Source organism: Sebastes umbrosus, chromosome 5 (assembly GCF_015220745.1).
Source record: "Sebastes umbrosus isolate fSebUmb1 chromosome 5, fSebUmb1.pri, whole genome shotgun sequence".
In the NCBI taxonomy this organism is placed as follows: Eukaryota; Metazoa; Chordata; class Actinopteri; order Perciformes; family Sebastidae; genus Sebastes; species Sebastes umbrosus.
In genome coordinates, this window is record NC_051273.1 from 15,323,682 (window position 1) to 15,344,537 (window position 20,856).

General features: G+C 38.1%; 1 protein-coding gene across 2 annotated transcripts in view; it reads right to left on the minus strand.

Annotated features, from left to right (window-relative positions):
* The window catches only part of insrb (insulin receptor b), a 91,658-nt gene extending 78,246 nt beyond the window's left edge, over positions 1 to 13,412 (minus strand). The window contains exon 1 of one of the 2 annotated variants that reach the window (XM_037769509.1): positions 13,319 to 13,412. In XM_037769509.1, coding sequence (XP_037625437.1) covers positions 13,319 to 13,412 — 94 coding nt within the window. Of the gene's footprint in view, positions 1 to 7,650; positions 8,654 to 13,318 lie in introns of those variants that run through there. The other variant, XM_037769510.1, reaches the window with a different exon arrangement.
* Positions 13,413 to 20,856: the final 7,444 nt, after the last annotated feature.

The window sequence follows — 20,856 nt, forward strand, 5'->3', positions numbered from 1 at the left end:
CTGGTTTCATGACTATGGCGGGTGAAATGACGCAGAGGTGGACAGAGCGTTACAGCGGGCACATGAAGGAAACGAGAAGGAAGGTGCTTTTTGTATATTCTCTTTCTGTGGAAGACTGTGTGTAATACTACAGTACATGTTGTGAAAGGAGAAGAGCTCTGCGGAGTGCGGTGCTGCAACTCTGCAGTTTGCTAATCTTGTGCAGGTCTGCGGATGTCTCATGCAAAACTGACAAGTGAATCACAAGTAATATTAAGATCAATTAAAACGCTTTTATAACTGTGTTAATGTAGTGAGTCTGGGACAGTAGTAGGACTGAACTCTTATCAGTTACTGACAGACTGAGATTCAGAAACAGGTCTGAAAAGTGAAGCCAATGCTGAAGTGCCTTAAACTTGCATTCTTTCTAATAGCCAGCAGGGGGCGACTCCTCTGGTTGCAAAAAGAAGTGTGATTGTTTAGAAGTCTATGAGAAAATGAGCCTACTTCTCACTTGATTTTTTACCTCAGTAAACATTGTAAACATGAATTTATGGTCTCAATCGCCAGTCTCAAGTCTTCTTCAATCCAACATGATGTTCATTCAGTAAATTATGGTCCCAATTCAGTGTAACTTTGGAGCGTTATTTAGCGTTCTTCACAACAAGCTAACATGACATGGTTGGTTCCTTGGGATTTCTAGTTTCATATGATACCAGTATCTTCCAATATTGCCATGCAAAATATCGTGGCAAACTTGAGTCTTCAAAACCGTAGTCCACAAACCAACGGGTGACCTCACGGTGACTACGTCCACTTCTTATATACAGTCCATGGTTACTCCCACGGAGTACAGGACACATACTGATTGGCAAGAGGCTCTGACTTGATTACAGGCGCTGAGACTGAATACTTGACACAATCAGGATAGATTATATGGTTTGTTTACAGTGGACACCGCTCTGGTCAAGAGAGGGAAAAATCAGCCATGATTGAATCGCCACTGGCACCATTAAAAATCACACAGCAGCACCTCAATAATATGCCGCTATAGACTAAGACAACTGTGCCTAAAATGATTCTCTTACTTTCTGTCATCACAGATTTAAAATGCATAGATGAGTTAAATGCGAGTTAAATGCAGTGAATCTAGCATTGTATTTATACAGGGGAGGAGGGGGGGAGCACTGTACTATCAGCACAGCTAGTGCTGTCACCATAGTAACCCATCTCAGGCTGGTTCATCAGGACAAAAACAGAGCCCCCCCTCTCCACTGAACACATTACACATACAAGCACGAGTGCTCATAAAAGGACCCACAGACACACAACCAGACACAGCAAACACATCATAATCAGAAAGGTCCATGTGACTGGGTGTTCACAGTGTGCAGGTGTACATGTTAAGCATCACTTAGGCCCAGCTGGAGCAAGCAGGCCTAATAAGAGAGGAGAAAGCTAAAAACAAAGAGGGGGAGAGAGAGAGGGAGATGTGTCAAATGGATGGTGTTCACACCTTTAAGAGGTTTGAAAGAGGAGGCTTTCCCACCCCATACAGAGCGGGATTAGCAGGTGTGTGAATGCGTGTGTGAATGCGTGTGTGTATGCGTGTGCTAGTGTGTGTGTGTGTGTGTGTGTGTGTGTGTGTGTGTGTGGAAGACAGGTCCGCAGGCTGTGCGCATCTGCAGTGTGAAAGAAAAACAAATCAGTGGATGAGAGTGAACCCTCTTACCCCTGAACGTAAAAGCAAACGAAGGGAGGGAGGGAGGGAGGGAGAATGAGAGATGGATATGGGAGGAGAGAGAGCTCCAGCATACAGAGGGAGAGAGTTACGCAGCTGAGAGAGAAAAGGCCTGGACACACACAGGAAGGAAAAGAGGGAGTACAAGTTGTTGTGGTGCAAACAACTTCTACTGATTCATATTTCATATTTCATTAATCACATTTGTTGCATTTTTCTCACCCAGAATACACCAGAAACAACAAGATATATGCACAAATCATATACAGTTGCTGACGAAGGACCGATTATTCAAATTTAAGAAGAAAAAAATAGCGAGAATAACGTGTTATCGCAAAAAAATTTAACGCCACTAAATTCTTTAACGCAATCGATCTTTTAGAGGTTGTAGTGAGCTCAGTTTTAAAGGTAGAGTACCACAATGCAACAATGCGTGGATTGGCTGAATGCGTGATTGTGATCACAAATGTCAACAGTTGCCTGGATCTTTAAAACCATGATGTTTGTGACATTTACCATCAGCTAATGATTGATTTCTACACGTCATTATTCATCATCTGTAGCCAATATTCCTTTATTTTACAGCTTGAATCCATCTGTTCCTCTCCTCGATAACAGTTATCTACATTATGATCCTGTGTGTGTGTGTAATTAGCTGCCAAGAGGCTCACTGGGTTGTGTGTAAAATGACCACTTTTCAGTCATATGACGGTCCTCAAAATCAATTTAACCCATCAGGTTCAGTTACAGAGCTACTCCAGCCTCACAAACTAACGTACACAAAACACACACACACACACTCACACAATGGAGATACAAAGAGGGTGACGTTTGCACAAAGTTATGCACATACATACTATGCAAATAAGTTAACAACCCACAAGTTTTTGCTCATTAAATTACAGTTTTTTTGTCCTGAGATACAAACAATAAAGGAAAAGGCTATATTTTTAGGAAGTTCATTCATTAAATTAATACATTTTGTTGAAAATAGAGCTGCAACTATTAATAGATTAGTTGTCAACTATTATATTGATAGACACCTATAATCGATTAATCGGTTTGACTATTTTTTTAAGAAAAAAAAAGTCAAAAATTCTCTAATTCTAGCTTCTTAAATGTGAATATTTTCTGGTTTCTTTACTTCTCTATGACAGTAAACTGAATATCTTTGAATTGTGGACAAATCAAGACATTAGAGAACGTCATCTTGGGCTTTGGGAAACACTGATCGACATTTTTCACCATTTTCTGACATTTTGTAGACCAAACAACTAATCAATTAATGCAGAAAATATTTGACAGATTAATCGACAATGAAAATAATCGTTAGTTGCAGCCCGAAAGCAGAATAAACAAATGGTAATCAATGTTCAAAGTGTGTAGTTACTATGTGAGAATTATAAAATATAAATATATATAAAATATAAACTAAGCCTGGCAGAGTTGGTATGCATTAACTCTTTTAATTTGAACTTTATTACATCTATAAATGTAAATTTTATTATTTCAGAGTATAGAACAATTTTTATAAATATCAGACAAAAGTTGTAGCTCAACAAATTACTAAAAAAAAACTTAATTTCAAGATTAATCTACCCTGCACACACTGTAGAGTTGTTTAACTCTGGGTTACATCTTTTCCACAGCCCTGTTAGGCCGTAAACAGGAAGCTGTTTCTTCACATTTCCTTGTAAGACACAAGCTTACATACATATAAGCTTTCATCAGTGAGGTCAGAGGGTCAGAAACAGCTAGAAGATCAGTGTCCGACTGACAGAGATGGACATGTTAACTGCTGCGAGTGTGACCCTCAAATTACAGGATGGTTTTCTAAACTGTAACCACCAGAGCTCAGATACAGATTCCCATGTGACACAAACAATCCAGTGTTCCCCTCTCACCCACTAATGTAGATAAATCTGGAAACACTGTTTAAAATGTCAAAAGTTTTCTGTCTACACAATTGCTTACATAAAAAAAAAAATCTGCTGTCCACTGAGCTGCCAAAACAATAGAAAAACACTTATATCTGTTGTACTGGGCAGGCGCTGGCCAACTGAGCCAGCAGCTTTACGTCACTTCTACCAGAGAGTTGTTTACTAAGCAAGGCTGAACAACGAACTGTGTATTTTGGATGTGTCGCTAAAGCCTGGATCGCATGACGATGAATACTTCTACATTTTTGAAAAGTTGAATTTTCAACATATCCTCATTCAACGTTTCATACGATATCTCACAAAAAGTTATTCCTCATTTTTCCATACGTTTTCCTACGAACGTCCAGCAACATGTCATCCATGTATCAATTTCCGCTCCAGTCTTTTAAAAATAAACTTCTGTCGTCACAGGAAACAACTTGGTTAGGTTTAGGCAACAAAACTAGTTAGTTAGGTTTAGGAAAAGATTGTGGTTTGGGGTTAAAATAACTTTGTAAGTGTCAATCAATATCAAGACATGTTCAACCTTATCAGCTTTGGGCAAAATCTTCGCCAACAACAACAAAAAAAACACATTTTAGATGGTCAAAGCCCTAGCCAATATGAAGACAAAAAAAATTATTTTCAAAGTCCCTCACATTAGGACATGGACATGGCTTCAGCCAGTGTCTGGTCATGGCTGCAAAAGGCCCCTAAAAGATCCCGTTGCTGATCCCCGCATTAACAGAGCCAGCTCAACTTGGATTTTACTGTGTGAAGTCACCAACAGTTAAAATAGGGCAGATCCAAACAGCAACAAGGACTATCAAATCAGATTGTTGCAGCATGGCGTAACGGCGCTCTGCGTGTGTGTGTGTGTGTGTGTGTGTGTGTGTGTGTGTGTGTGTGTGTGTGTGTGTGTTTGATTCCCGCATCCCATCCATCCCCTCCCAACTCAACCACATTTCTGTGCAGTGAGCAGAGGTTTACATAAACAGTCCCAATCTAGGAATGGGAGTCAGAGAGAAGGGCATCAGCTAAGCTCCGCATTTAAAAAAGAAAAACAGCCCCAGACTAATGCACATATTTCAGCCTCATATGATATTGTGTTGGATATGAAGAACTCTTTTGATCGCTGTATTCTCAAATACACCAAGTAGCTTGAATCCATTCATTTTCTGGATCAATTTGGCAATGAATAAGTTTTCAGGATATGAATGAATAAACTAGTAAAGTGGTTCCCAACCTTTTTCTTAAGGAACCCCTTTTCTATCATTGAGTAAACTGACGACCCTGACTAAGACACATATTTTTAGGATATTTCATATTATATTCAATGCATATCAATAACAGTACAGAACTGATGAAATGTACAATTAATTAACTCATAGTGAACGCAATAACTGCAGGAAGTTTGTGTAAAATGGGTAGATTATTTCCTGTGAATATTGCATCAGAGATGAGTTTCCTGTTATTTTTTAGGAACTTTTAATACAATCCCTTGTCTGTTTTGCACTTTTTATACTTAATAGGCTTCTTTTTTAGACAAATTATGTGTTTTTTTCTCCCAAACACTTGTCCATTGTTCTATTAGCTCTTTGGTTGTTTTAACTGCATACGTTTCTAATACAAGACGAGGCTGTTTAGCAGAGGGAAGGCTCTGTGAATATAACTTGTGTTCAGGTCTTCACCATATCCTTATCTTGTTTATATCCTAAATAATAAACCAAGCTTTAAAAAGAACAATTTAATTTTAGTTTTCTTTGAAACGCTGACATATAGGGCCAAGTGTATATATATATATATATATATATATTATTAAAGTTGTCTTACACCCCTTAAAATCAAGAAGGCCTCACGACCCCCTGTGAAGCTTTGGCGACCCCTAATATGGGTCGGGACCTCCAGGTTGGGAACAAGTGAACTAGAAGTCTCTGACTGGAGTTTTCTCCATAGCAATGGACATCGAGGCTTCTTATTGGTTGTGTCTTATTTATAGAGACATTCAACACACACAACTGACATAAAAAAAAAGTAATTTCTAATAAAAACTACATTAAAACTGATGGCCGTAGATGCCTCTTTCATTTGTGTTCAGTATCCAGGCAACAGCATCAATTAGGCTATTTTCATTGTTTAACTTCTAATATAATGGATGCTCTTACTTTGCTATAAACTTGTTTGTAGACTAAAACCAAATAAGAGGTAATATGTGGCTAAAATACCTGATTAAAAGTAGGGCTGGGCGATAATTCAATATAATAATTTATCGTAATTCAATGGAATCGTATCATGATGAAATCATAGAGATATCGTGATACACAATTACATTGTCTAAATTCATTATAACAAGCACATACTAACTAAAATTTCTCAGAATATCTGAATCTAAACAGTCAGTGTATAGCATGAAACATTTATTCATTTTGCCTCTGTAATTTCACTTGAAACTGTTATGTGCATTTGCACTAAAGTGCCAAATTACATGAGAAAATACTCCGTACTTTTCAAATATTTAATTCACACAAGAGTATACAAAAATAGGCTTCACCAAGTGGTTATTTCATATAGACTTCGTATTTATTTATTGAATTACCAAACATGCGATATTATTGTTATCGAGATATGAAATTACGTGATCTGGATAGAAGATTTTGGTCATATTGCCCAGCTAAGAAATAAATAATTGTCCAGCCTCCAGTATGCCTACACAATATGCCTTACAGCTACACTTCACACCTTGAACATGCTCTTGTAACCGCTGGCTGGGTATATTTCTCCATTGGTTGACAATTCAAAGCTTGCTGAGAACACTGTACATTAATACTTATTGTCTCTACTTTCCAAAGGCTGAATTCAAACAATCCTTTCAGCCTTTTCAATCGACTATAAAATGAAAACAATGTTAAGGTCGTACTGAAGCGTCTGTCGAAAGGAGACAAAACCGAACAAGCAAGCAAACACACTATAGGAATGCATTTGCTTGTCGGCCGATGAAACTGTGAATTGTGGGAGTCAAAAGGTCAGGTTGTGTTTTTCATCCTCCGCTTGTGTTGCTGTTGGAAAAGACTGCCAGGAACACACACACACACAAGTGCAAACTAATTGAGAAAAAAAAATGGATTGGCAAGTTAGGAGAAGTTGTAAGGGATACTTGGAAAGATAAGAGCAGAAGAGGAAGCACTTAGGAAAGGCACCCCAACAGTTAATTTCCTTTAGCAGTACATAATGCCTTCCTGGCCAACACTCAAAACGCAGCTAGTGGAGTCCTCAGTTCATGACCCCCATTGTCTGCCGGCTCTGTGTGAAAATGGACTACCCAAACGTACACGGGTAATCTGTGTACGGCTGCATTGTGAAAGCCACGATTCTGCATATAGTCCATTAAACATACAGTAAAGACTGTTCTAATAATGCAACAGACAACAACACAGCCATAGTAAATTACTCTGAACTCATTTTGAATGTACTGAAACAGTAATCAATGCTATGTTAACACATTCTTATCAGCGACAGATGTGTTAATATCTTGATTCTGCTTAAACCCTCACCATCGCCCATAATCACTATTAAACTTCACATCATTATCAATCCCCTTGAGATGTAGCATCTCATTTTCGAGGGGGTCCTATAGACACAAATACAAAAAACACATACAGACAAAACAGCATTACATAGAAAACATACACTGCAAATACATAGATACAGACAGCTTGCTCACCATCTCCCACCCAGACCCCCAGCCCTCTGTTATTATACAAGAAAAATTTGATACAATGACCATATTTAAATCAATTACATCCGCATTAAAAAGAACAATTGCAACAGTTTGTCTTCAGATTGTATGTAGCACAAATAAACTGAGGATCATAAGTACACACAAATTAAAAACATGAACAGGTTGTTTTAAGATGAGAAAATAAAGATGTCCTGAAGCAACGGAAAGAGGTAATAGATCTCAGAAAAAGAGAAAGATTATTCCAGTCTGATGGAGCTTTGTATTGGAATGACCTGCGTCCAACTTCTTTGAAAATTCTTGGGACAAAGAAAAAGGGATGTTGCATATGTCTGAGTGAATATGAAGATCTACATGGAACCATAAACTGTTTCAAATAGGAAGGACAATTAAAATAAACACATTTGAAAATAAACTGAACCCAGTGAAATTGCCTTCTAGATTTCAGCTGCAACCAATTAAGTGATTCATACATGGAACAATGGTGAGTTCTATAAGGACACCTCAAGACAAATCTACAGAGAATTATATACAACATTAAGGGGCCTAAGATAAGTGTCAGAAGTGTTTTGATAGACAATATCAGCATAATCAATAACAGGTAGTATCAACTGTGAAGTTATTCTTTTTCTGACTTCAAAAGTAAAACAATTAATTGAGCGATAAAATGAACTCAGACAACCATATGTTCGTTTTATAATAAAATCAATATGGGGCTTAAAGGAGAGTTCATGGTCAATCCAAAGTCCAAGATATTTGAATGAATCAACTTTCTCAAGGGTTGACCCATCAACAAAATTAATATGCAAATCCAAGTAATGTGAACGATTATGTCGCGTACCAAACACCATGCTGCAGGACGTCTTTTTATTCAATGCAAGTTTGTTGTTATGAAACCAGTTTTGGACCAAATTAAAATCAAACTGTAAAGAATTCTGAATTTGTAATATATCAGAGTTAGAAATGTAAATAACAGTGTCATCAGCATAAAGATGAACAAAACAATTTGAGCATATTTGAGGTAGGTCGTTGATAAAGATAGAAAAAAGAAGTGGTCCCAAGGTGGACCCTTGTGGAACACTCTTTTCGACAATTAAATAGTCCGACTGAGAACCTTGAATGACAACACACTGACGTCTATTATGAAGATGGGCATTAAACCACAGGAGGGCAATTTTGATTTAAACCAATAGAATAGAGCTTATCAAGTAGGAGGTAGTGATCAACCATATCGAAAGCCTTGGAGAGATCGATAAAAATTGCACCTGTCAGTTGGCCTTTATCAAAGGATGAGAACACATCATAAGTAAATTTTAGAAGAGCCGTGGTGGTGGAATGATTAGGTCTAAAACCTGATTGAAATGGAGATAAAAGGTTAAATAAATTGATGTATTGTGATAATTGCTTGAAAATAAGTTTCTCAAAGATTTTAGCAATGGTACAAATAATAGAAATTGTCGATAATTATTCATGTCAGATGGTGTCACCTTTATCCAAATGTTATACCATGGCCACAGAAAATTCTTGTTTCTGATTCATCAAGCATAATCCTGGTCAATAACTTAACCACTAGAGATGATATAATCAACAGTTTAAAAAAGGGGAGCTAATTTGCAAATCAATTAATCCTTCAGGGATTCTTCAAGCAAAAACAAATTTGATGGGTTCAGCTTCTCAAATGTGAGGATTTGACATCTCTTTTCTTAACGTGATAGTTAACTGAATATGTTTGGGTTTTGGACAGTTGATTGGACAGAGCATTTGAACAATTTGAAGTCTTCCAGAATTTAGTTTTCAACTGTAAAATGTCTCACTCAGTACATATCTTCATCACAAAAATGTTTGTTATGTGTATATATCAAATTACATATGTCAGCCTGTATATCATCATCTATTATCTGATCTAAACTCTCAAATATGAGCCTCAAAACTCCCATCAAAACTTTGACTGACTTAAAATAAGCTTTTAGAAAATAAATGATTATTTAAAAACAGACTCTTTACTTCTCACTGGCCATACAGTAGTTACTCTGCATACATTCTTCACCTCTGCCTCGTTTGTTTTTTATGTATGAGACACCTTCTCATACATTTACGCTGGCTGATTTCATAACAACACGCATCATGCTGTTTGTCCATTTGATGGATTGGATGTGTGGTGGGTCACAGGGGCCACTCAGGGCACAGGGGCTAGTGCTAACAGGCAGCACACTCTTGAGCCTGCCGCTCTGGTACACACTGTTCTCATGCATGACCACCTCCTCCGGACACAAACACACACACACACACACACACAGAAAACATACATTGCCCGGAAGTGGGCAGGTCAGGAGCTGAGAGATGAGATCCTGCAGACAGCACACAGGGTGGCTGGGGTGCATACTGATATACGTGTACACACACACACACACAGACACACACATACACACACAGAGACACATGCACAGGCACCTACATGGTGGGCCACTTCAAACACATTCCACAGCATGCACAGCATTGTCGGAAAATGCCACACTGTGCACTCCAGTGAAGAGTGCCTGAGTATACAAATGGGCTTACAGACAAACTCACACACTAAATGGGCATCTCTAGTCGTCCTAATTTTACAAATCAACATGTTAATCCACCAGCAGAGTTAGAAAAACAACTATTCAAGTGTAGTTACTGAATAAATGAGACTGCTTTGGACATTTAATTCAGATGGTCAGGGTGGGAGATTCTTTAGGCATTGCTGTCTCTGTGACACACTTGGTTTAAGAGTGTGGAAAAGCATACATAACAACACATGCGTACACACTAGCCCTTTTCCAACAGAGCTGTGCTTACAAGCCTGAGAGGAACAAGAAGGGGGCAAGGCTCCCAGTTGCACAACTTGTTTTTCATGAGTTAGACCAGGAGACAGCTCCTTACTTCAGAAAACTGCTGATAACTATGACAAACTGAAACTGCCCCAATCAAAATCAACCAACAACAATCCTGTAAAAAAAACGTTATTGCATTCTCTAGAACGGATCACAGCTGCAGCGTGGTTTATATATCAATACGGCTTCCTCTTTCCCATGACTGAGGTGGGGATGTCAGGCAGCGTGTGGATTCACAATGAAATATTTTAAGTATTTTTAGGCGTAAACATCTCAAGAGTGCCAAATATGGTCACTTCCCAGAGAATTGAGTAAATCAGGAACCAGAAACAGCCAATGACACAGACCCCACTCCCTGAGAGAGAGAGAGAGAGAGAGAGAAAGAAGAAAGAGGAGGAAGGAGGGGTACCAGCAGCCCTGTCTCATAAGACCCCCTTTCAGGGGCCTCTGTTCTGTCTGCATACATGACCTGTGTAAAGTAGCCAGAACATTTCCTTTGAACCTGGCCACCGGGAGCCATTTTTAAGTAACACAACTCAAAGTTTGAACAGCCACAACGTCACTAAATTAAATACAGTAAACAGCAAACACCATTTTATTAATGGTTTCATTATTGTTCCCTAATTTTGAACTGGTGTAACGGCTCACTTGCTCTATCCATGTACACTATGTACTGAAACATTTTGTGGACTTGTGCAACACGTCATCTAAAAAAACTGCACACAAATCTCAAAAGTACAAATGTAGGCCAAAGGTTAAACCACTGATAAACAAGTAAAATGTGCTTTAATTCATCTCAGTGCACTTGTATTCCAGTTATTCTTTATCTACAATGAATACTGTATGTCTTCCATTGAGACATTCATTCATTCAAACGGAGATAATAACACTAGTAAGTTATGGTCAAACCAAAACAAAAATGCGCTGAATTCAGGTGAAGAACCTTATTTTCAGTCTTATTTTGATGCAAAGATATGTACATTAGCAGGAATATAGCACAACATGGAGGTGAAAACAGCGCTCTGTTTATTTAATGTGAAAGTGCAATGAAAATATTTTGTCCCTGAAATCAAAGAATAAGCGTGAAAAATAATCGGGAACTCAAAATTGATCAAAATAATCAAGATTATCTTTTTGGCCGCAATCGTGCAGCCTTAACCTGGGTATCGGCTGACACCTATAACCGATCCAACACCAGTTAATAAGCTGTATGCCTCACTGCGTGGAAGTGAATGGGATCATTCTTTTATGTGTAAGGCAACATAAGGCTTGACTTAAACATTGCTTTTTTAACTTTGTAAAACAAAAAGTAACAAAAAAATACCTACATATTTTTATCAAATTGTTATTTATTATAAAATTAATTAATCGTACATCAGCAACTTGGTAAATCTTCCAAATTAACAGAAATTACAGTTCAAGTGTAAACCTTTTTAATGCAGTAACAAATTATTATTATTATTATTATCAAAATATTATGTATATAGTATATAAACTGTATAGAACTGAATTGAATAGATCGGCCCCAATGCCACCGGTACCCGATTCAGCTATTTGAGGCAGTATCGGCCGATATCCGATATATCGGTGCATCCCTACAAGATTTACGCATACAATTCAGTCAATTTTAAAGCTGGAAAATTAATTCATGAGTCAAGTCAAGTGTATTTTTATGACTTGGGATAATACTTAAAAGTTTAATATCACATTTATCCTATGCAGATCTTTCATACTAAGATTGTGGATCAACTTTTATGCCAATAAACTGTTTTTTTCCCCCTACATTTTATGACTGTTTTAATGCAACAACAGCAGCCAACAATAATATGGGCACCAATTGTAAACAAAGTATTGCAAAATGATCAAATCCACTGCTATAATTGTTATGGCGAGGTCATTAGGCGGTTTACAGTGAGGATCATTATCTCCAGCTCTCCCGCACCCTCTCTGGCAAATCATGGCGGCACTGTTTATATTAGTCGCTGCTACTATATTATTACAATCAAAACACTTTTTCATTGATAAAAAAAAACATCCCCCAGTGAGGAAGACGCCCATACTTTGGTGCGATCCGCTACACAGCCAATGTAGGTTAATCCACCTCCACCACCTATAAAGAGACTTCTTAGCGTCGGCGGCTAATTTGTTTACGTCCAGGCTGCAGCAGCATGTGTGTGTGTGCGTGTTGTTTTTGTTGCGCGTCTGTCGCCATGAGAGAGGCCTAGCTGCGCTCCACAGGGCCAATCCTGCTACTCCCAGTTTAGACTCGCTGCAGCGGACCACACTCGTCCAGTTACAGCGACTAATCTGGCCCTGGGGCTGGCGCATCCGACACACAGGCCGCTGAAAATGTGTACCTTTAAGAGACGACGCGAGGTGGGCGGGGATATATTACTCAATAATACATTTACGCAGGAATATCAATTATTAGTGCGCAGCTTTACGCGTATACGCAACCCCTTATAATTAAGACCCTGGATGGAACTTTTACGCATGCGCAAGAATGGAGTCTCGTGACTACAATTACAATCTTAATTGATAAAAATAAATATTAATAATAATAATCCTACTATTGTATGAGCCATCCATTAACGCCATAATATTCCACCAGGGGTGTCAGTAATTAGACAAACTTATACCTTATATTGTCTATATAGAGCTCTTTGGTATGTTTATGGTGTGTTTATCATACGTAATGGTAGTTTATCCTCTATAATAGTCCTACTATTGTATGAGCTCCATTAACATCATAATAATCCACCAGGGGTGTCAGTAATAAGACAAACCTGTACCTTATAATATTCATATTGTCTATATAGAGCTCTTTGGTATGTTTATCATACTTAATGGTAGTTTATCCTCTTATAATGATACAATAATATTACACAAATGTAATTGTACACGTGTAATATCTACTGTATTATTTTACTTAATAAATATATAAATCACTAAAATTGTTATTTCTTCTCCATGTGCAAACTGATTTATATCAATTATCCAAGAAAATAGTAAAACAAAATATGTCATGACAGACATGCAGCATCATTGCAAAGGAAAAATAATAATAATAAAAAATACTCACTTTCTCCGTTTATTAGTCCACACTGGCATATAATGCAGGTGCCGATGATAAAAAACACAATTTGTGCTCGCAGCTTTAGCGTCCACCGTCTCATTTTGACTTGGAGATTAAGTTGTGCTCTCCTCTTGAAGCTTCTCAAAAAAAAAAACACTCCAGTTGAGGGAGAAATGTTTATGTCAACAACAACAAAATATCAAAAAGTATTGAACAAAATCTTTAAAAAAATTAAGGTCCAATAGCTGATTCAACGTTGCCCCCCATGAGCCGGGGGGATTAATAACATTTATATATCTTCCCAGCCAAGTTTGTGATGTATGTGATGATCCCTGGAAAAAAAAAAAAAATAGCAGACCACTAAATAACGTGATCTTGGGTTCTGGCAACACATGTGCGAGTAAAGATCTTCATTTTCCATAAGCGAAGGCGACAGTCCACGTTCATCTGTTTAATAATGTATGGATCAAGAGAGAAATAACTGTATTATTATTAATATAAGGGGGTTTAGTTTCCCCGAAGGAGGTCTACTAGACTCATTTCTCTTTGCTCCAATGAGACCCACAATGATAAGGAGGATTTTTCCTATAGCACAAAAACAACCTCTTCTTCTGCTCCTCCAGCTGAAGTTATCGCCCAAATGCAGAGCCAAGAAACGGGAGTTGGCTTGGTTTTTATCTCCCTTTTGAAGTCCACAGGTCCTTTATGTGTTTGCTAGTATCTTCTCCCTCCTTTTTAAAGACAGATGAGGAGAAAGCACATCCCAGGAAACTCCTCTCAGCAGGAAAAACGTGCAGTGAAGCTCTTCTCCCTCTACTACTACGACCTTCCTCTGAACTCCTTCACCCCCGCTGACCACGAATGAACACCCATAAAAACGGCACAAAAACGGGGAGAAAAAGAAGGGGAGAAACTCTGGATAGGTTTACTTCTTTTTCCTTTATCCAAAAACGTGGATAAATAACAGCTTTAACCTGCACACGTTGAAGTGTAAGAGAGAGAAGTATCTCCTCCACCTCCTCCACCACGCCGCCCGTTTCTTTTCCTCAGTGAGCCGTTGGAAAACAAGCTAACTGTTAGCTTAGCTTAGCTTAATCCAAAACAAACGGCGATAGAGTTAAAAATTAAACAAAAAAACCACACACACGCGCAGACAAAGTCGCTATCCCGTCGCTGTGAGGTAAAACGATGAGGTAAACAAACGTAGAAAGACTTAAAAAGGACGGGTCAAGTGTAAAAACTTGTATTCCCGTGTTCTCCGTGTAGCGGTTGTGTCTCCCTCACAGGTTCCCCCTCTCCGTCTCTCTACTCTCTCTGTGTGAGGCTCCTCCAGTAAACAAGTCCTGCCACTCACCTCAGCTGGGCCGCACATGGGCGGGGGGAAAACACGGAGCGGATCACCCAGAGTCCTGGATCTGGACTGTCTGGAGCCGGGCGCTGCTGTTGTTGGTGACAAAACACACCGGTGCTCTTTGTCAAGGGAGGGGAGGAGATGAATAATACACATCACAACACCATTAAAAAAAAACAGGAAAATAAGTTAAAATAAGATATGTGGAGCAGAAGATCCCCTTTGTGGTGTAATGTATCTTATGTGTGTTCAAATGGAAAATCACCTGTTAAATTGTCTAGTTATTATTCACCACTGTGGACTGTTTCTTTAATAAAAAGGGAAGTTTCAGTTATTTTTCATTCTTTAATACAGATTGTGGACAGAATAACATAAACACAGTAGCACTGTGTAACACTTACCAGTGTTAAGGCTGCAGCTAACAAATATTTGCATTATTATGCATTATTATTAATTTATATATATATATATATTATAACATAAACACAGTATACCTGCAGTAATTAGCAGTGTTAAGGCTGCAGCTAACAAATATTTGCATTATTATGCATTATTATTAATTTATATATATATATATGTATATATATATATATGTGTAATAACATAAACACAGTAGCCCTGCAGTAATTACCAGTGTTAAGGCTGCAGCTAACAAATATTTGCATTATTATGCATTATTATTAATATATATATATATATACACACATTTTCTTTTTTTCTTTATTATGTCTTCTTTTTATTTTGTAAACTAATATCAATGTCATGTTATTACTGTCATTTTTGGTTGTTGTTGTGTTTTTGTTTTGGAAAAAACAGTAATTACCAGAGTTAAGGCTGCAGCTAACAAATATTTGCATAATGATTAATCAGCTGATCATTTCCTCGATTCATTGTTTTGTCTACAAAATGTCTTTATTGTGTCTTCTTTTTTCTTTTGTGAACTTATTTCAATGTCATATTATTACTGTAATTATTTGCTGTTTTTTTTGTTTTGGGAAAAATAATAATAAAAAGAAAAAAAGAATAGTGAAAATTCCCATTATGATTTTCCAAAAGACCAACAATCAAGAAGACAGTCAGTTTACTATCATATATTATGACAAAGACAAGCAGGAAATCCTCGACATTGATTGCTATTTATGCTTGAAAAATGGCAAACTATTATTTGATTATCGCAATAATGGCAGGTTAATTTTCTTGATTGATCAGCTCTAACCAGTTTGGAAAATATTAGTTTTTCTGTTTGTCTTATGGAGTCTTTATACCATTATTTCTCAACCAAATAAAACAAAATCAATTCATATTTCTTATAATTTGAAGACTATATAGCCTTGATTTAAGTGGCTACACTTACTGTATGCAAAATAAAAAAAATGTATTTATATGTTCATGTGGAGTCACTGACAAGATTTGTGCCACATATTTCATTAATATGAAAACATATCTTAAGCATATAGCAATTTGTTGTTTACTTATCAGCCTATATAAGTGTCAATACCAGTATATATCTGGTAAGCTAATATTGGCACATAGACTTTAGCTCAGAAATTTGTTTTTTCCACATATTTCCAGATGAATTTCAAAAAGCAATACAGCATTACTTTGAAAAAGATTCGGATCATTTTGCAGTCAAACTCCAACGATGTGAAAAGACGCATTTATTAAAGCCACAGGTGAAACAAAGATGATCCAATCCTTTTCTTCACTAACAATGTGCCAACTTGCATTCATGCTGAACCAAGCAGCATGTGACATTGACAATCAACACTTACTGTATTAGATATTGTACAACAGGATAACACGTGCAACTGTTAATGAATTTACATCTCATACAGCAGTGAGATTTGTAGGCAAAACAAAGTCTCTCATCATGTGTCATCGAGCAGTGTAAACATTACACACTGCCTTGGCCCTGCAGCCAGGAAGTAAAACACCTGCCTGCAGTACAGAAGGTACACACAGTTCCCTCAGATTTGCATAGCAATTATCTTTACAATGAAACCTGTCCTATTGGTGGTATTTAACAAGGGAACGATAGAAGATAATAGATCAGAATAGAGTAGAACATTTGCTTCTTGTTTATCACATAGGGGTGCAGTGTGCGTGCTCGGATGGGTACATACTCTGCTCAGAGTTTGTGGAGCAGGCTTGTTAATCTGAGGAATGTTGTTACCCGGTGAACAGAGTAAATGAGGTCTTAGTGAGATTAAATGTCACAGGTCTGTAGGACTAAGGGTTGAGGAATCTAGTCAAAACAGATCTCTTTGTGGTTGTCACGCAGTCTGACGCCGACGGGAAGCACACACATGCAGCCTCTCTTCTCTGATTCTCTTCACACACTTCCTCTCAGGTGCTGTGCATATACCACCAATTTCTTTCCTTTTCAGTGGGAGTAGAGGAAGTCAAGTGAATGGCTTTTTATCCCACTAACCTACCTGCTGTAGAGTGCTGTTATGAGTCTGTACACATGCAGCACTTGTGCAGCACTACAGCCGTTGTACTACGACTTCATTTCAGTAGGTGGCACTAAAAATAACTCAATTCACTTACTCCAAATGTCAAACCGGGACAAAGGGATACAACGATGTGAATAAATAGGATTATATCTGACCAGAGAGGGAAACGTAGGGAGCTTTTGGCTACATGTCAAATAAACATAATCTGATTCTGACAGAATATACACAGGGATTCATCGGGAAAGGTTGCTTTAATGAAGAATTTTAAAATGAGCATCTGAACATCTTATTGTCTCTAGTTCAGTCACTCACAAAGGCAGTATTCTCCACCGGGAACGGATATCGTAAAGCCGCACTAGTGCTTGTCATGAACATGTTGACACTTCTCTTTTTGTCTCAAGCTCTGGGGCAGGATTGGGACGTTTCCACCTGCTGATAGTTTATTCAGTCTGGAGGATATGCAGATTATGTGAATGACACAAAGATGGTAAACAGTTGGAGAAAAAGCTGCAGGGTCAGCAACCATTACAAACAGTGTGAAAGCTGTTCCTCAATCCCTCAATGACTCAGTGTGTATCTTTTTGTTTTCTGTCAAAACAGCACATATCCACGTATATAAAAATTGTCAGCAGTAGCACAACAAAATATATGCATTCCTTTCACCAAGGTCTCTTCTGTTGCTGCAGGTCCAGCAAGATATTGAACACATAAATAAGAATCAAGTCAAAGTATTGCAGCTCTATAAAACTCTATACTAATAGACACTTCCTAAAGCAGTCTCTGTCAAAGCTCAACATGAAGGCTGGAGATCACACTGTCTATGACTTTGCTGTTCACTTTATTCAGCAATCTCTTTATAAATTACAGATATGAAAAACATGAATAAATGACTAGTCATAAAACAAATAATGAATGCAGATGCTTCCATACAGGGAACAAGGGGTCATAGAATGATTTGATTAGGAATACACTTGGAGCTACAACGATTAATGATTAGACGATTAGTCATCTATTAATCATTAGTTGTCAGCTATTAAAGGAACAGTGTGTAGGATCTGGTGGTATCTAGCGGTGAGGCGAGGAGATAACAACCAATTGAAGCTTCTCCCATGTGCCAAGCGTGTAGGAGAGCTATGGTGGCCGACGCCAAAACGCGAATGGCCCTCTCTAGAGTCAGTTGTTGTGAGAGAAGCGTAGGTCATTTGGAGCAGAGCCAGTGTGTAGAGTGTGTGTGTACGTGGGAAGGGAGCAGTGAAGCAAGAGAGAGAGAGAGAGGCGACGACGGCAGGAGCGAGTAACATTATCGACTCCAACCCAAGCAGGGAAAGTTAACGGTGTTTGGTTTGTCTGTTCTGGGCTACTGATGAAACATGGCGGCCGACTCCGTGAAGAGAGGACCTGCTCCCTAAGTAGATATACACGGCTCATTCTAAGGTAACAAAAACAAAACAATTCTTATTATCCGGTGATTATACAATGAAGAAAACATACTTATTCATTTTATGTTCTATTTCTGCCAATAGATCCCCCTAACTGTTACACACTGGTCATTTACATTAATCGCCAACTATTTTGATAATCGATTAATCGATTTGAGTCGATGTGAATATTTTTCTGGTTTCTTTACTCCTCTATGACAGTAAATTGAATATCTTTCAGTTGTGGACAAAACAAGACATTTGAGGACGTCATCTTGGTCTTTGGGGAAATCTGGTCGACATTTTTCACCATTTTATAGACCAAAAAACTAATCGACTACTCATGAAAATAATGGACAAATGATTAATTGCTGATCCCCTTTTTCTCCCCTGTTACTGATTCCAATCCCTCAACTCAGGTCCAAATGATATCATTATTTGGCATCAGCCTCATCAACCAAGCAAGTGACATATAACAGCTCCATGGAGAGAAGCAGCATTTACTAGTACAGTTGGCATTCACAAGTTAATGAATTACAAATGCATACATTTCCCTCTCCTGCCTCACAACATAAACTTCTGCAACATTAACTCCTGCTACATATTCTGTCTGTTTTTCACACACACATATACACAGATGCAGAAGGCGAAACGAACCCCCGCTCATTCCCTATGCGGTCGCCTCTGCTGCAGCCTGTAAATGGAGGGATTAATATGTTTGAATGGAGAGAGTCTCTTTCCTTTGTTGGCGTGGAAGGCTCCGTAATTAGCTGCTTGGGGAGCCAGGAAGCAGGAACCTCCGTTCAGCCTGTGTGTGTCTGTGTATGCATGAGGGCATCTGTGTGTGTTTATATGTGTGAGATGTCCACCAAGGAGAGGGTCATGAGCTTAAACAGACAAAAGCGTTCATGGATTATCCTCTTGAAAACGGCTCCCTGTGTTAGTTTATTTGCACTTTTAGCACTTGCTCTTCAGTCCCTGTAGCCTGCAGCTGAGACAAACACACAAACTACTGCATCTCTCTCACTGTCTGGTTCCCCTTGTTGTCTCTCAATCGCACAATGCAGTCACATGTACTGTATGTTGAGGGTCCACACCTATTACTCTCATGTGGAACTGCACATCGCCTTCTGCAGCCTCTGACATCGGAAAAGGGAGATTACATAGAACATAAACAACAGGATACACAGGGTGATATATCACCCTGTATATCCTGTATACACTGCATACACATTAACTGTGGCAAAAGGAAGTACTTTGGTACATCTGCAGACAATATCTGCATAGAATCAATGAATTCCGCCTGAAACTTTCATAAGTAAATGAGGTTCAGATGTTTCTTACATGCAAAACACTGTAATACACTGATATTACTGCAGGTCTGTGATGTGGAACATGATCTTCTTCCTGTACAGGTGCAGCGGGTGTCAGGGCGAATGAAAGGCGTTGGTATTTTGAGGCTTACACTTCATCATCATCATGGTTAAAAGAGCCATTAGATTAAAATTATAATTAATGTAAGCTAAAAAAGCTGTCCGTTGTTATCTAAATGTAGTCATTTGTGTTTTATGTTCTGCTTTCATTGTGTTTTTACTGTCAAGTTAGTTTTTTTTTACAAAGTAATATAACTGGCACATTGCATTTTCATTAGTGTATTGCACCTTTTGTACTTTTATTTGTACTCCTTTTATTTAATTCTTTCAACTTTTATTATATTATATTTTGATTTGTATGTATATTATGTTCACTGTATACACTGCTGTGCAATAACTACATTTCGTGCTGTTAACACTGCTGTCTGCAGACACAAGACACTATACATTCCCTCAAGTGACATTTTTGTTCCATATTTTATCATAAACTCACTTTATCTGTGACTATTTCGTCTCATTACACTTTATAGATACTATTCATGTTATGTTATGTATAAATATTCAAATTTGTAGGCACTCTAGCAGCTCTATAGATGGCACTATCACTTGGTCGGTCTATCGCTTTGTTCCAGACAGAAATAACTCAACAATTATTGGATGAATTGCCATGAAATTTTGTACAAACATTCATTTTCCCCACAGGATGAATCCGACTGACTTTGGTGATCCCCTGACTTTTACTCTTGCGCCACCAGCAGGCTGACATTTTAGTTTTTTTGTGAAATCTCTCAACTCTTGGACTCTTGGATGGATTGCATTTAAAGTGTATTCAGACATTCATGTTCCCCACAGGATGAATTTAGACTTTTCATCTAGTGGCACAATCAGTTCAAAAATGTATTTTTCAAATATTATTTATGGCCAATTAGCAATTACGGTATTAGAC